Source organism: Pelodiscus sinensis, chromosome 5 (genome assembly GCF_052426305.1).
Source record: "Pelodiscus sinensis isolate ZL-2025 chromosome 5, ASM5242630v1, whole genome shotgun sequence".
Classification (NCBI taxonomy): Eukaryota; Metazoa; Chordata; order Testudines; family Trionychidae; genus Pelodiscus; species Pelodiscus sinensis.
In genome coordinates, this window is record NC_143056.1 from 118,981,940 (window position 1) to 118,999,035 (window position 17,096).

At 45.4% G+C, this 17,096-nt stretch overlaps 1 protein-coding gene across 1 annotated transcript in view; it reads right to left on the reverse strand.

The window, feature by feature from the left end:
• Positions 1-17,096, reverse strand: part of MUC5AC (mucin 5AC, oligomeric mucus/gel-forming) — a 114,743-nt gene that overhangs the window by 33,989 nt on the left and 63,658 nt on the right. The window contains exons 47-49 of the mRNA XM_089778831.1: positions 15,301-15,358; positions 14,715-14,826; positions 13,860-14,110 (exon numbers count right to left, since the gene is read on the reverse strand). Of these exons, the coding sequence (XP_089634957.1) occupies positions 13,860-14,110; positions 14,715-14,826; positions 15,301-15,358 (421 nt within the window). The remainder of the gene's footprint in view (positions 1-13,859; positions 14,111-14,714; positions 14,827-15,300; positions 15,359-17,096) is intronic.

The window sequence follows — 17,096 nt, forward strand, 5'->3', positions numbered from 1 at the left end:
CCCACTTCCTCAGGTTAGTTGGAGTGGAAATAACAGAAACCAAGAGATATGTATTTATATATTTATACATATACAACAGCAAAAGAAGTACCTGTCAATTGTAGGACCTGTGTAAATGAGGCTAATGTGTCCCGTTCATAGCTTTTGATGCGAAAATGCAGATGTTAAAGGCAGGATAAATTGGCTTTGGTATATGTCTGAATACTGAATATATGTATATCTTTTGCTCCATATAATAAAATGGAGGTGAGACACTTCTTTCCCTGCATACTTTTAAAGTCCAAATGGTTTAGTGGTGTTAGAATAAATGTAGCACAGGTAAGTAAATACAGAGTACATGAAGAAAACAATCTATCAAATTCTACCTTGAATTATATTCTGTGAAATTCTATTCAGTGGAAGATATAAATCAGAATAGCATTTGGCCCAAAATCAAAAGGTGACATATATGACTAAAGATACTTTCAAGCAAGAATTGTACAGTACAACAGTTCAATAAGTTTCTTGTCATTAACTGAAATATATGTATTTGTAATGACAAGAGCTATAGGGATGAAGAAACAAAATATACTTGATGGAATACCCGAATTATGAACCCAAGCACAACGCTGGGTAAATGAATTATGAACCCAAGCACGAGATTTTTTACTCTACAATTCTTGCTTGAAAGCCATATTTGTCATCCTTTTATTTTGGTCTAAATGGTATATTGATTTATTCTGATCCATAATTTGGGAAGTCCATCAAATCTATTTTGTTTCTTCATTCTTTAATTCACCGTATTTTGACAACAACAACAAAAGGCTATAGTCTATTTTTTTCACATATTATTTTCTTCTAGGTTTCAGATCTTAAATATTGATTTAATTGTGCCAAAAGATACTCTGCTCCAAATGGCTTCTTTTTGTCTCTTTTCTGTAAGGTTTGTTGAGAAACAGTCCTATTGCAGGTTCATCCTATTTTTCTGGCACATCTTGGTTCAGTCTTTTTCAGCATTTGCTCAGTTATGTAAATTTTCAGGATTGTACTTGCTTTGGTGTTTTTGTCTCTGTTCGGTATGGTTTTCTGAGAAGCAATCCCTTTCCAGGCATATCCCATTGTCCTGGAACAACCAAAACTTGACCTTGACTTAAATTACAATAGGAGGAATCTGTATACCGAATTTGGTGGTTCTAGCTCTTACCATTTAGAAGGAGTTCTTGACTATAGAGACAAACTCTCAAATATGTATATCTGGACATTGAATATATGTATATATCTATATATGTATATCTCTCTATATTATATCCTCCTAAATGGTAAGAGCTAGGACCACCACCAAATTACGTATATGAAAATGCAGTTTGAAAGGAAGAATATATACATATATATATATATATATAGAGAGAGAGAGAGAGAGAGAGAGAGAAAGTCTACCTTTCAAACTGTACTTTATTATTTCATATATATATAATATATATAACATTTTTCAATATCTTAATGATGAATTAAATCAGCAAGTATGATCAGCTTTTCATTCATTAGCATTACAGATATTACTTAGTTCGTTTTCTATCCTGATGATAATGTAAATTGCTCTACAGGTCCAAATGAAGCCTGAGACCATGGCCTTGAGAACATGAGCTATGAGGAAAGACTGAATTAATTGGGCTTGTTTCGTATGGAAAGAAGATTGAGAGGGGACATGATAGCGGTTTTTCAAGTATCTAAAAGGGTGTCACAAGGAGGAAGGAGAGAAATTGTTCTCCTTGGGATCTGAGGATAGCACAAGAAGCAATGGGCTTAAACTGTAGCAAGGGAGGTTTAGGTTGGACATTAGGAAAAGCGTTCCAACTGTCTGAGGGTATGTCTACACTACCCCCCTAGTTCGAACTAGGGGGGTAATGTATGCATACTGAACTTGCTAATGAAGCCCGGGATTTGAATTTCCCGGGCTTCATTAGCATAAAGCCGGCGCCGCCATTTTTAAAAGCCGGCTAGTGCGAACCCCGTGCCGCGCGGCTACACGCGGCACGGACTAGATAGTTCGGATTAGGCTTCTAATCCGAACTATCTGTACGCCTCGTGGAACTAAAACCCCAAACACGATACTGCCTAAAATTGGAAATCCCATCCCACACATGTAGGTTTAGCCTGTCCATTAAGTGCACCTTTCCCTTTGTGCTGGTTGTAGCCAGACAGGAACCACCCCCATAACATCCATCTTGCTTGCCCCTCTTAGGTGCCTGGAGCACACAGGGCACACAGAGCAGTAAAATCAGCATAGTCTTTGAAGCCTTGACAGAAGATCCAGATATGCTGGCTGCTGTGACCCTAGATGGCTGTAAACAGAGATACGCCAATTGTTGACCTCGAGGCTGCAAGAATTGCCTTGGCTGGCACCTATATTGACATGAACACACACTCGTCCGGAGGGATGGGGGGAGAATCTCCCGCCCAGTACTCCCAATTTAGTTATCTCTCTTACAAGTGTAAATTAAGTTGAAACTCCCTAGTAAAAACTGGTGTCACAAAGACGGACCAATACAATTTGGCATCTTAGATAAGAAAGAGGATACGGGCTCCTATGGATATAAAGATGGGTCCAGCAGCACACTTAGGGTATGTCTACACTTCAGCACTAATTCGAACTAACTTAGGGTATGTCTACACTACCCTCCTAGTTCGAACTAGGAGGGTAATGTAGGCATACCGCACTTGCAAATGAAGCCCGGGATTTGAATTTCCCGGGCTTCATTTGCATAAGTGGGGTGCCGCCATTTTTAAAACCCCGCTGGTTCGAACCCCGTGCAGCGCGGCTACAAGGGGCACAAACTAGGTAGTTCGAACTAGGCTTCCTAGTTCGAACTACCGTTACTCCTCGTGGAATGAGGAGTAACGGTAGTTCGAACTAGGAAGCCTAGTTCGAACTACCTAGTTCGTGCCCCTTGTAGCCGCGCTGCACGGGGTTCGAACCAGCGGGGTTTTAAAAATGGCGGCGCCCCGCTTATGCAAATGAAGCCCGGGAAATTCAAATCCCGGGCTTCATTTGCAAGTGCGGTATGCCTACATTACCCCACTAGTTCAAACTAGCGGGGTAGTGTAGACATACCCTTAGTTAATTTGAACTAAGCTAATTCGAATTAGCACATCTAGACTTAAAAACTAGTTCGAATTAGCGTTTTGCTAATTCGAACTAGTGCGTCCACACTGATTGGACACTGGGGCACACTTAAGGGCATCTGAAACTGGTTCCAGCAGGGCATCAGGTCAGTAGTTGCTTTGTGTGGCTGCTGTCTGAGGCTATCTGAGGCTTGTGCTCAAAGGGAGCCCCCTGGACAGCCGGTTCTCAGCTTTTCTGCTTGCTTGCCTACCTCGCCGAGGGACAGCAAAGCCTTTTTCTCTGCGCCTGTCTGTGTCGGTGGATCCCTTTGGGGACACCGCCGCAGTTGGCAACATGGAGACAGAGCTCGCCCTGGGCTTTCTGGTGCAGTTTTTGGACTTGCTGCTGCAAGCCTGCCAGCAATGGCTGTAGGCTGCCTGGCACTACCTGGTGCATGTCAGCCCCCTACCTCTCCACCTGGCCTCCCTGGGGGCTGTGGAGGAGCCACTGCAATGCCCGGATGACAGCATGCCCCGCCGCATCTGGCATCTGGACACCAGCAACGACTGATGGGACCGCAATGTCCTGGAGCACTGGGGAGACAGACAGTGGACCCAGAACTTCAGGATGAAGAAGGACACCTTCCTGGAGCTCTGCGAGTGGCTCGTCCCTGCTCTGTGGTGATGGGACATTCGCATGAGGCCCGCCATCCTCGTCCAGAAGCGTGTGGCCATTGCCCTCTGGAAGCTCTCCAAGCCAGACAGCTACCGATCCATCGGGAACCAGTTCGGCGTGGGGAGATCCACCATCAGAGCAGTGCTCATGCAGGTACGGCACTCACCAGCCACTGGGCCGGGAGGCAGGGGGGCTGCAAGTACGGGATGGGCCGCCCCAGGGAAAATGGGGGGGAGGAGGCGAAAGTGCCCCGCACTGGAGGGTTTGGTCTGTCCCGGCCGTACTACACGCTGCCCGGGGGGGCATTGCTTCCGGGAGTGGGGTGCGGGGCAGTGCCAAGGAATGTACACTCCCAGCCACCTGGGCGCCCCAGTGATTCACAGTTTGCTCTGTCTCTCTGCAGGTGGTCAAGGCCATTAACCAGGTGCTGATCTGCAGGGTGGTCCGCCTCGCCAACCCAGACACCGTCATCTGGGGGTTCGGCACCCTCGGCTTCCCCAACTGCGGGGGGGCTATCGACGGGACGCACCTCCCCATCCATGCCCCAGAACACCAGGCCTCCCAGTACGTCAACCAAAAGGGGTACTTCTCTGTCCTCCTGCAGGCTGTGTGTCACCACCGGGGCCAGTTCATGGACATTAATGTGGGCTAGTCCGGCAAGGCACATGACGCACGGGTGTTCCGGAACTCCTCCATGTGCCAGAGGCTGCAGGCTGGGTCCTTCTTCCCTGACCACCACATCAGGGTCGGGAACGTGGACGTACCTGTGTGCCTGGTGGGGTATGCGGCCTACCCCCTACAGCCATGGTTGATGAAGCCGTACACAGGGCACCTCAACCCCTCCCACTGGGCCACTAATGCCAGGCTGACCAGGGCCCTCATCGTGGTGGAGGGGGCCTTCGGCCAACTGAAAGCCAGATTTAGGTGCTCCTCACCCACCTTGACCTCGCTGAGCACAATATGCCACCCATGGTGGCAGCATGTTGCGTGTTGCACAATTTATGTGAGCGAAAGCAGGAGGTTTTCCTGCCAGCCTGGATGGCTGAGGCTGAGCGCATGGCTGGCCACTACGCTCAGCCCCGCACTGCCGCCATCCGGGAAGCCCAGCGGAGGGCCGTCCGGATCCAGGAAGCCCTGCGGGAGAGCTTCCAGGTGGAGGAGGAGGACTGAACTCTCCCTTAATGCACCCTTGGGCCTTCTTCCATCCTCCCCCCCCTTTCTCCTCCCTAGCTCTCCTTCCTAATGTCAAATAAAGACACCTGTTTTGACAACCAAAATCTCTTTTTATTTTACATAACTGGTGTGGGGGGAGGGAGGAGTGAGGGTGGAAGAGGGGAGGGGAAACCTGGGAGGAGGGAGCTGGAAAGGAGTGGAAAGGGAGGAAGGGAAGGGAAAGGTCAGGCTTGAGCATCCTGCTGGCTCTCCTGTCTCTCAGGACTGCGGGTACTGGGGCGTCGGGGGGGGGGGAGTTGGTGTGGAGGGTGCGGCAGGAGGGACAGGGAGTGTGGAGGAAGCGGGAGGAGGAGCAGGTTTGGGAGGAGGAGCAAGAGCTAGGATGGCCACAGGGGTTGGTGCAGGAGGAGGCAGGAACCTGTCCACCAGGGTCTGGAGGTGGCCTCTGAGGGCACGGCCCTGCTCCTTCAGTGCCTCCAAACTCTGCTGCTGCAGCCACAGGTCCTCCCAGAACCAATGGTCCTGAGTGTGGAGCTGGTGCTCCAAGAGCCGCAGGTGCTGCCGCTGGTACTCCTCCTGGTTCCTGGCGTGCCTGTTGGCCCAGGTGCAGGTGGCTGTTGCAGGCGGGGTGGTGCGTCCTGCAGTCCCAGGTGCTGCGGCTGTGATGAAACAAGAGCAGTGGTCCATTCTCCCTGGGGACAAGGTGGGTGAAACCCAGCCCCCCTCTGCAAGCAAAACTGTTGTAAGCAAAACTCGTGAAGTCATTCTGCCACTCTACTCTGCACTAATTAGGCCTCAGCTGGAGTACTGTGTCCAGTTCTGGGCGCCACATTTCAAGAAAGATGTGGAGAAATTGGAAAGGGTGCAGAGAAGAGCGACAAGAATGATTAAAGGTTTAGAGAACATGACCTATGAAGCCAGGCTTCATGAACTGGGCTTGTTTAGTTTGGAAAAAAGAAGATTAAGGGGGGACATGATAGCGGTTTTCAAATATCTAAAAGGGTGTCACAAGGAGGAAGGAGAAAATTTGCTCCTCTTGGTTTCTGAGGACAGGACAAGGAGTAATGGGCTTAAAGTGCAGCAGGGGAGGTTTAGATTGGACATTAGGAAAAAATTCCTAACTGTCAGGGTGGTCAAATATTGAAATAAATTGCCAAGGGAGGTGGTGGAATCTCCCTCTCTGGAGATATTTAAGAACAGGTTGGATAGACATCTGTCAGGGATGGTGTAGGTGGAGCTTGGTCCTGCCTTGAGGGCGGGGGGCTGGACTCGATGACCTCTTGAGGTCCCTTCCAGTCCTATTATTCTATGATTCTATGAGTCTATGATTCTAAGGCCAGGGCCCCTGCATGACACCCAGCTGCTGCTCCATGGTGGGCAAGGCCAAGGCACATGATCCCTTGGCTCCCTCTCTCCCCACCCCGCCATACACATAAGGGGAGCATGACGGTACTCACATGTGGACCCCTCATCGGCCTCGGACGACACAGCCGATGTGCTCTGTGGGATGCCTCGAGGGTCCTGGGCAGGCTGCCTGTAGGATCCTGGCTCTCGGTGTCCTCCTCCTCTTCCTCGGTGTCAGGGATAGGTCCCTCTGCCCCGGGGTCGATCACCACCCGGGGGGCATAGACGGCATGAGCCCCCCAGCATGCGGTCCAGGGCCTCAAAGTGGGGGCAGGTTTCTGGGTCAGCCCCTGGCTGGCATACCCTGGAATAGGACTGCTGCAGGTCCTTGATTTTGCAGCAGACATGCTTCTGGGTCTGCATGTGGCCTCTGGCGGCCAGGCTGGCAGCCATGCGGCTGTAGACAGCTGCGTTCCTGTGGCTAGTGCGGAGATTGTGGACGTTGGAGGCCTCCCCCCAAACCTGGATTAGGTCCACGATCTCCGCACTTGACCAGGCGGGTGCCCGCCTCTTGCGGCCCCAGGCAGCTCCTGGGAGCCGCCAGCCTGGTCCTGGGAAGAGGCAGAGGGCTGGGTGGCAGCAGGTGGCTGACTCATGCTGTGCCAGGTGCAGGGTCTTCTGGCTGGGTGCTGGCTGGCTTGCAACTGGCCCAAGCACTGTAGCCAGACCGTGCCCCTTTAAGGGCTCTGGGGCCGGGAGGGGGGCAGATGAGTTTCCCTGGTTTGGCCAGAGTGGCCACCAGGGCAAGCTGGGAAGGGCTAGCCTCCCACTAGTTCAAATTAAGTGGCTACACAGCCCTTAATTCAAACTACTTAATTCAAACTAGGCATTAGTCCTCGTAGAATGAGGTTTACCTAGTTCAAATTAAGCGCTCTGCTAGTTTGAATTAAGTTCGAACTAGCGGTTTGCATGTGTAGTGCCTATCAAAGTTAATTCGAACTAACGGCTGTTAGTTCAAATTAACTTTGTAGTGTAGACATACCCTTACTCTGAGCGTCAATCTACCATCTAACTGCTGGTTAGGTTAGGTGATTGGCCTCCCGAGGTTCCACAGGGATGCCCCCTCGTATGCGTCTTTCCTAGGAATTAAGGGACTGGTCCTGGCCTGATAAGCTGGAGTCGAGAGGCACAGAAGGGGGTAAAAATTGTACCTGGATGTGTCCTTTGTCTTAAGTGTACACATAGACTTAGAGCTCTTTAAAGATTAAGCTGTCACTTGGTACCATTATTTCTATTTTCTATCTTTATTTTCTTTGTAACCATTTTTAAGATCTATATTTGCTAGCAGTTAAGAAATAGAGCAATAGCCATTGTAACCATATGATTTATACGTTTCTTTAATAATCCTGTAACTGTTTAAGCTTTAACCTGACTCCTTCAGTTGCTGTAACAGAATCAAGCACAAATTAAAAGAACTCCAGCTGGTCATAGGGCAGACACAGTGAGGGAGAGCTGGGCGTTTGGGTCCTGTCACCTCCATGGGACAGACCCTTTGGGGTATCCGTCAGCCTTCTCTAGGCTGCCCTCTGCGAAGGGACCCCGGTCCTAGCAGCTAAAGACATGGATGAAATAAGCTCTCCCTGCACACCCTTGGGGTGCCCATCAGCCTTCCCTAGGCTGCCCGGTGTGAAGGGATCTCAATCCTAGAAGTTGAAGACTCGGGTTTATAACACATACACACACCACGCACTGCCCTGACCATCGGCTGATGCTGGTTCAGCTCCAGATTTCTTTTAGGGTACTGTATAGCTACAGTGGAGTCTGAGTGAGTCAGCAGCTTAGGCAGATGTGTCCATGCTAGATCTACACTCCCTGGCATGGGTAAAAATAGCGGAACACATGCTAAGGTGTGGACTTCAACTTAGACTGTACAAGCACACTTGAACACTCTGTACCTATGTACACTATTAACACTGCTTTTCTGTGCATATTAGTGCAGGTAAAGCCAGTATGGCTGCATCTAGATTGGCATGATTTTCCGGAAATGTTTTTAACAGAAAAGTTTTCCATTAAAAGCATTTTCGGAACAGAGCATCTAGATTGGCACAGATGCTTTTCTGCAAAAGCACTTTTTGCGAAAAAGCATCCGTGCCAATCTAGACACGCTTTTCCACAAAAAAGCCCCGATCGCCATTTTCGCGATCGGGCTTTTTTGCAGAAAACAAATCTGAGCACTCTACACTGGCCCTTTCCAAGGCCAAAATATCTTTTTTGAGGTGAGGAGACCACATCTGTACACAGTATTCAAGATGTGGGCGTACCATAGTTTTATACAGGGCAGTAAGATATTCTTTGTCTTATTTTCTATCCCTTTCTTAAAAATTCCTAACATCCTATTTGTCTTTTTAACGATGCTGCACATTGCGTGGACGTTTCCAGAGAACTATCCACAATAACTCCAAGATCTCTTTCTTGATTTGTTGTAGCTAAATTAGCCCCCATTATATTGTATGTATAGCTGGGGTTATTTTTTCCAATGTGCATTACTTTACACTTATCCACATTAAATTTCATTTGCCATTTTGTTGCCCCATCACAATGTGGTGAGATCTTTTTGAAGTTCTTCACAGTCTGCTTCCGTCTTGACTATCCTGAACAGTTTAGTATCATCCGCAAACTTTGCCACCTCACCGCTGACCCCTTTCTCCAGATCATTTATAAATAAGTTGAATAGGATTGGTCCTAGGACTGACCCTTGGGGGATACCACTAGTTCCCCCTCTCCATTCTGAAAATTTACCATTTATTCCTACCCTTTGTTTCCTGTCTTTTGTCTAATGGTGGAAGGCAGTGAATCTATGGCAAGTCTTGACCATTATCGACCAATCCCTACCAGTGAATGACCCACAGAATGACTGAAAGGTCTACCGGACCTGAGGAATAGAGGATGAGAGAATTCAGAAAACAAAACCTTTCCAGAGATTGGAGCGGTGATGGCCCTGAAGCATGAGGGTCTCAGTAATGGGGAAGATGCCCAGCAAGGCACTGGAAAATGGGAATCACAATAAAATCTCAAGACAGGGAGGCCAGTGGCTTCAAGCTGAGTCAGAGCAATAAGGATGGATGAGTGAACTTCCCAGAACAAGCCACAGAAGACTCCAGTATCAGTCCTCAGCCATTCTTGCCAAAGGATGTTTGGTTAAGAGGCTAAGGACAAAAGAGGTAAGCATGGGCCACCACAATAAGGGATACAGTTGAGAATTGAGGGTCAGTATGTGGTACAGAGTAAGCAGAAAAAGTGGAATTTTCCAAAGCAGTGCAGAGCTTCTTTTAATAGCCTGACTGGTACACATCTCTCAAGACCTGATACAGGGCCACCTCTTCCATTCCATCATGTGAAGTTATGGGTGGCATGTTCAGAATACACACTCTTGTCATGTAGTGAGAGAGGTGGCATGGCTGAGACTCAGGCTTTGGATGGAGAAAGGATTGAGAGTCGTATGGCAACCCTCGGACACAAAGTTGTGCGGGTGGATTGAGTTTGGATGAGGGGTAGCTTCCTCTCCTGCGGAGGCCTAGTGTAATTAGCTTACTTGTTCATTACAAGATATCCCACCCTCCCCCCTCCTTCCAGAATGAACTGGAGGAAAAGCATCAGGTTATATTTAGAGGGAGAGAGACCCAGGTCAGCAGCTACCCAGTAGAAAACGCTGTGTTACCCTGAATAAGTAGGAAAAAGGAGTGTCACAGTACAGGGCAACAGCACCGGTATTTTCCTTTTGTGGTCCACCTAGGGAACCCGCTATTCCTGGCCATCATCTTTCTTGCGCTGAGACTTGTGTTTTTCTCCCCCTTTGCTGGTTTTTTTCTGGGCTACATAGTTTCCTGCCCACATTGTGTATTTCCCAGCAAGGTAAGCTGCATATGTAGGCCTGCTTTGCCTTGTGTTTCTGAGGCAGTAAACTCGTAGTTGAGTTATCACACTGCTCTTTCTAAGCAAGCAAGTATGTTGCTAAGGGTAAAACATTGAAAATAAAACACATTAAAAACAATCCCACAATGTACAAATATGCTAATAAGCCAGAGATCACCTCCTGATTCCAGCAACTGTTTGGGCCTGAGAGATTTTCTGTGGTCACAGGTTCCTAATATCTGTTAGTTCAAAACAAACACACCCTTACATCTATGAATCCCTCCTTCACCCAAATCATGCCTTTGATCTGCAGACACCATGAATAGGTAGCCAGCCAGACATGAGTTTCTCTTTAAAGCATAGCTTCTAAAGGATGGGTCTGGAGGTGGGTAACTTCCATCCCCTCTTCCCAGGCATTTTCTAGGAAAACCACTTCCCTAACAATTCAGTCTTCTTTGGCCCATTGTTATCAAATGGGCCTTTGAAATGCATAACACTCCCCTGGGTTTCCCATGTAATCCCACAATAACACATAAACGCTTGCATTTTTAATACAGTGAACTCCTAAAATACTTTAAGGGTTCTTCAGGATATTGCAGGAAATTGCCATATGTGTCACAGAGTGCAACATCCAGAGGCCATTTGGACTAGGCCCAGGGAAAGAGACAGTATGCTGCTTGTGAAGATGACCAGAATGCTCAGGTAGCAGCCAGAGAGCTGATTATGAAAGGAAGGCAGCCTGAAAATTGAGACAAAGTGTTTGGGTTAAAAAAAAAAAAGACCCAAACAAGGATACGGGAAGATGGCTGGCAGGGAGCTGGAAGCAGCAGAGGTATGGAACCGGAACAGTTTGGAAGTGTGAGACTGCCACTCACCAACAATGAGAGAGAATGCTGAGGGGGCCCTTAGGATAACACAGAACTGAACTCTGACTGGTGGGATCTGCAGCCCAATATTTATTGCCCTGTAAACAAGAGATGCACCAGAAGAACAGCCCGGGAGCTAAGTCTGAGAAAACTCATAGAATCATGGGAGTGCAGGGTCTGAAGGGCATAAAAGACATGATCTGGTACAGTCTCCTGCATTGAGGCAGGACCAAATGTACGTAGATCACTGTTTCCCAATTTTATTTGACCACAGAACCCTTCTGAACGTGAAAGAATTTTGCAAAACCCCCGACTGACTGCACGCCCAGCGCTGAGTAGTGACATCATCGCCCCCACTCTTTGGCTAATCTGGCAAACACAAATGAAAATTGTTTTCAATAAAATTAATAAATGAATGTAAATTCCATTGTATTATAGTAATTTGGGTTGTAATGGAATTTTGTCGTGGAACCTTCATTTTCACTTTGCGGAACCCTAGGGTTCCGCAGAACACTATTTAGGAAACACTGACCTAGATCATTCCTGACCAGAAGTTGGCTAACTTGTTATTATAGACTTCCACTGACAGGATTCCCCAGCTTCCGTTAGTAAACTGTTGCAGTACTTAACACACCTGAGGAGACACAGTTGCCTTAGGCTACGTCTACATTGGCATGATTTTGCCCAAATCTCTTTTACGGAAGAGTTCTTGTGCAAAAACTCTTCCACAAGAGAGCATCTACACTGGCATGTGCCTTTGCACAAGAGATGTGCTTTTGCGCAAGAGCATCCATGCCAGTGTAGATGCTTTCTTGCGCAAGAAAGCTCCGATGGCCATTTTAACCATAGGGCTTTCTTGTGCAAGAAATTCACGGTGCCTGTATATACTGGCCTCTTGCGCAAGAACAGTTGCACAAGTGGGGTTCTTCCTAAATGGGAGCATCATAGTTCTTGTGCAAGAAGCACTGATTTCATACATTAGAACATCAGTGAACTTGCGTAAGAACTCATGGCCAGTGTAGACAGGCAGCAAGTTTTGGAGCAAAAGCGGCTGCTTTTGTGCAAGATCGCGCCAATGTAGACACAGCCTTAGTGTTCCCTCGGTTGGCTGGTCCAAGGACTAAGCTAGGGGTTATCTTTTATTGGGACTGTTGAAAATGTTGATCCTAGCGCAACAATTCTCAAATTGTGGTACATGACATACTGGTGTTGCCCAGGCTGCAATCGGGTAGTATGCAGGTCAGTTACAAGTGTCGTATCAGAATAACATCCATGAAAATTATATTAAAGGGGGCAAGGTGATTGTGAGTTTTAGATGTGGTACAGTAGACCTTAAAGTCTGCAAACAGGTGACATTTGCGCAACTTCCATTCTGTGAGTCCTCGTAAAGAAACTTCTGTTAATTACAAAAAATGTGCACATTTATTGCATCCAGGGCTAGCAACTAATGCTTAGCACCACCTGCACAAAGCACCCTTCTAAATCTCTAATAAAGACTGGAAAGCCACTACACCCAGTGACATTCTGACCTGGGGCTGGTTAAAAAAGGCTACAGTAGAGGGGGGTAGTAAATAAACTGCTTGTGAAGGATTCAGTAAAATGGAAAAAACCAAGCAGAAGGCACAAAAGTTGCAAAATGCTAAAAGTTTATTAATCATCAGAACTTTTCTTAAGAAATAAACAAAACCCAAAACAAAACAGAAAAAGAAAACATCCCACAACCAGATACCCACTGATGCTAGAAAATGGGGACAACATTAATTGTGGAGGAAATGATCCAGCATGGTTATTTTCCCAGAAACAAAATAAATAGCAATGGTACAATATTTTTTTAAAAATCTCTGCTTCCTAGGAAAGAATTTATATTACTATTATTATTTGGCTTACAAAAATCCTTCATATACCCCTTTTGGCAAAAAATATATTTCTTCTGTAAACAGTTAACCAAAAACAATAATACAAAAATCCAAATTTTAATTCATTTACTATGTTGATGATCTCATGTAAACATAGAATATTCTGCAGCAGCCTTCTATGACAGGGTTTATTTTTTTTCTTCCTTTTTCCCTACAATCCCATGAAACCCCCAGTATCTTTAAAGTTTCATGTTTGAGAAGATGAAGTTTCTACAACCTAAACTTTCCTTAATGGTAAAACAAGAAACAAATGAACAAACAAAAAGGTAAGATGGGGAGAGTGATAGTCTCTATATTTCCTGGACTTGAATTGTTGACACCACCTAATTGAACTAGAATTAAAGGAGACTTTAGAAGTCTTCCATTCCAATGTAGTGACTAGTGAGTGTCAGGTGATGTGGAACACACTATAATGAGTATGGCTAGTGAAAAATTATCATCTATGCAATGATGTTAGTTCTGTGCTTGGCCTTGGGCAGTCAGTGTCAGAATTACAATAGAGAAAATTTCAAGCCAAAAAAGAAACTATATTTACAGCAAGGACTTTCTAAAAGTGTTGTGGAAATAGTCACTATATAGTTTCACTCACCCCATTCCATTGAAAGAAAAGTTGAGAGTCATATAGTATAGCATTGCTGAGAAAAAAGAAACCTGTCAAGATTTCCTAATCCTTCGTCTGTCAAGTGGAAGGGAGAAGACACTCAAAACAATGAGACCCTTTGATAATGGAAAATGAAATAATTGGGAAACAGAAATTTTTAGCATGCACACAGGAATTTCATCCATATGTCCAAGATTCTAGCTGCTTTGGATATTTGTTTATTATTGGGGGGGAAAGGTAGAAGGATTTATTTTAGTCTTTCTCACTCTTCTTGGTTGTGGTTTCTTTCTAATCCTCTTTTTCGTCCTGCTTCTGGATCTGTTGCTGTTGCTGCTCTTCTTGCTTTTGCTGTTGTGCTGGAGTGGTAGAAATGGTTTGTGGATTGCACTCTGTGCTCACACAATCGCATTGGTCCACTTGGGTGTATGAGTAATTAATGCTCTTTCCACCAGGGCAGCTCAGGGTCACCTGTCTTTTGCTGGTTTTAACCTCCTGACAGCACTTGCAACTGTGTTGCATCACGTTCGCTTGAAAGGAATATCTGATTGACCACAAAATAGAGGCAATAAGAAAAAAATATTTAGAAATAGTGCTGCAAAATCAACAGTGAAATACACCCCCATTGCTAAATATCACTGAATATGTCACATCTTTGTTGGAAGTAATCTGTTTGACACTAATTCGGTGATAATACTGTGGTGAAATATAATTTCATTGGGACTATTTATGGAAGAAGTTATTGCTGAATGTAAGAGTAGCTTACATGAATACTGTGCATTTATCAACCAAAATTGCAAAAATACTTTACAATGGTGCCTAAGTGTTATTATGCACATTATGCAGGTAGAGAAATAGATGTACAGAGGACAACCTAATTTTCCAAAGGGCAAAAGTTCAAGTCAGAGGTTAAAGGCATTTGCCACTCTGCCACTAGCTCTTTTCTAGTAAAAACTGCTAGGCCTTAAGGTAATTAACATCTGGTAACATAGCAGGTGTCAGAAACAAACTCCTGCTTGCCAGGTGGCTATTGGATGCATTAAAAATGCATCATTTGCTCCCTGCCCCCAGTATAATGAATATATGCAAAGAGGGCAGAGGGACAGTCATGAATAAGGAGAGCGAGTAATGAGCGTGCAGCCACTTACATTGAAGAAGTATTACAGTTGCCATTGCAGTATGTTAGTTTCACAGGCGTAGAAGAGTTGCATCCCCTGTATCTGATGACAGTGGCGATAGTTTGCGGTGCACACTCTACACCTACAGTAATAAAGGGAATATAATTGAATATGTGTATGTATTTACCAGATCCAGTAATTAACAGAAAATGGAGAGAGGTGGAGCTGAACGGGCGAGATATGACATGGTGTGTTCACCTGTTTTAATTACATATGGCTGAATTGTGGCTCTCGCTTCTTTTGTTTTCAAGGAGGAGAGAAGGCTCCCTCTCCCTTAAGTTCTGGTGCATGGGCTAGGCTGAATTCAGCCACTGGGCAGCTCTTAAATGCATGACCAGTGCCCATGATTTGTGTATCACGCTCTCCTTTGAAGAGAGCATGTCCAGGTATGCTGTCTTGCCTCAGCAGAAAGTCCGAACTTACCCTCCACAGGCAAAATGCCCCAGATCACCTCTGCTCAGCCATTGTGTTAGCTCACTGGCCACCCAACGTGACAAATATGCTTTAATTCACTACTTAGACCATGTGTTTGCACCACAAAAGTAGCTTGACTTACTTATAGGTTTTGATGGACATATCTTGCAGCAGCCATTTTCAGTTATTTTGATGTCAGCCTGTAATGCAGAAAAAGGGGGAAACGCCTCAGAATTGGAGTGTACGTAACACCCTGAGGGCCTTCCCTGCTACCCATGTTTCCTTGGTGCCAGCAAAAGATCTGCATTAAGATAGATACTGATTCGAAGCAGGGCTGGGTGGAGCTTGATGGTATTCCACTGAGGGGTAACTTCTGTCTCTGTATACCATTAATAGGCAGTTTCTTAAAGGCTAGGGTTAAGTGGGGCTCATTTTCTACCCTCAGAGTTAAGAATTCTAGTATTGTACATGTTAACCCAACTTTTACATACTTCATGCTGCAGATACAGGACATTCTGAGTGACTGAAGTTAGAGTGTTGAAATTTAGGAATTAAACCAGCATTGATCACATAGTTAATAAAATACTGGCCTTCCACGTATTCAGTCCTGTTCGAGTCTATCCCAAAATCTTGATTTGAATTTGGTGACTTAATTTCAATCAATTCCCCCTTCAAAATAATGTATTCTCCTTCACCTTACTTAGTCTCACTGGGTAGGATTTTTCAAAAGCATGTAAGTGATTTAGAGCAATTAACTTTTACTGGAACTTATGCTCCTGTATCACGTACATTCTTTTGAAAATCCCACTCCTTTATAGGTGTTCTATACTACCCTCAATCCATTGTAATTCAGTGCAGAATAAACTTTGACTCAAGTCAGATTCAAAGGGATCTTATTTGAATAGACAATGAGGAGTCCTGTGGCACCTTGGAGACTAACTGATTTATTAGGACATCAGCTTTCGTGGGTAAAGCCCACTTTGTCAGGTGAATTGGAGGGAAAGTTACATGAGCATGTGTATATAGATGAAGAAGAAGTTGCTTGCATTAATAAAACTAATCAAGACAGGGTGGAGATGGGTCATTCATAGCATTTGATTGGAAATGTGAATATTTAGCAAGGAGAAATTGCCTTTGTAATGTGTTAACCAGTTGACATTCTTATTCAGTCCTAGGCTTATGTCCTAAAAGATCTGTTCATCTCTTAGAATACATCTACACAGCAACATTATTTTGAAATAACTAGCAATATTTCAAAATAATTTAGTCCGCGTCTACAAAGCAGGCAGTTATTTTGAAATAACGTTGAAATACTGTCAAGCTGGAGAATTTCTTACTCTGACTCCTGTAACCCTCATTGTATGAGGAGTAAGAGAAGTCAGAGGAAGAGTGCTCTATTTTGAAATAAGTGCTGGGTAGACATTCCCAATTTTAAAATAAGCTATTTCTATATAAGTTACACAATTGATGTAGCTCAATTTGCGTAGCTTATTTAGAGTTAAACCTGCTGGCTACGTCTACACTGGCCCCTTTTTCGGAAGGGGCATGTTAATTTTGAACTTCGGAATAGGGAAATCTTCGGGGGATTTAAATATCCCCCGCGGATTTAAATAAACATGTCCGCCGCTTTTTTTCCGGCTTGGGGAAAAGCCGGAAAAAAACCCGTCTAGACTGGCCCGATCCTCCGGAATAAAGCCCTATTCCGGAGGATCTCTTATTCCTACTTTGAAGTAGGGCTTTATTCTGGAGGAATAGGGCTTTATTCTGGAGGATCGGGCCAGTCTAGACGCTTTTTTTCCTGCTTTTCCCCAAGCCGGAAAAAAAGCGGCAGACATGTTTATTTAAATCCGTGGGGGATATTTAAATCCCCCGTGGATTTCTCTATTCCCACATTCAAAATTAGCATGTCCCTTCCGAAAAAGGGGCCAGTGTAGACGT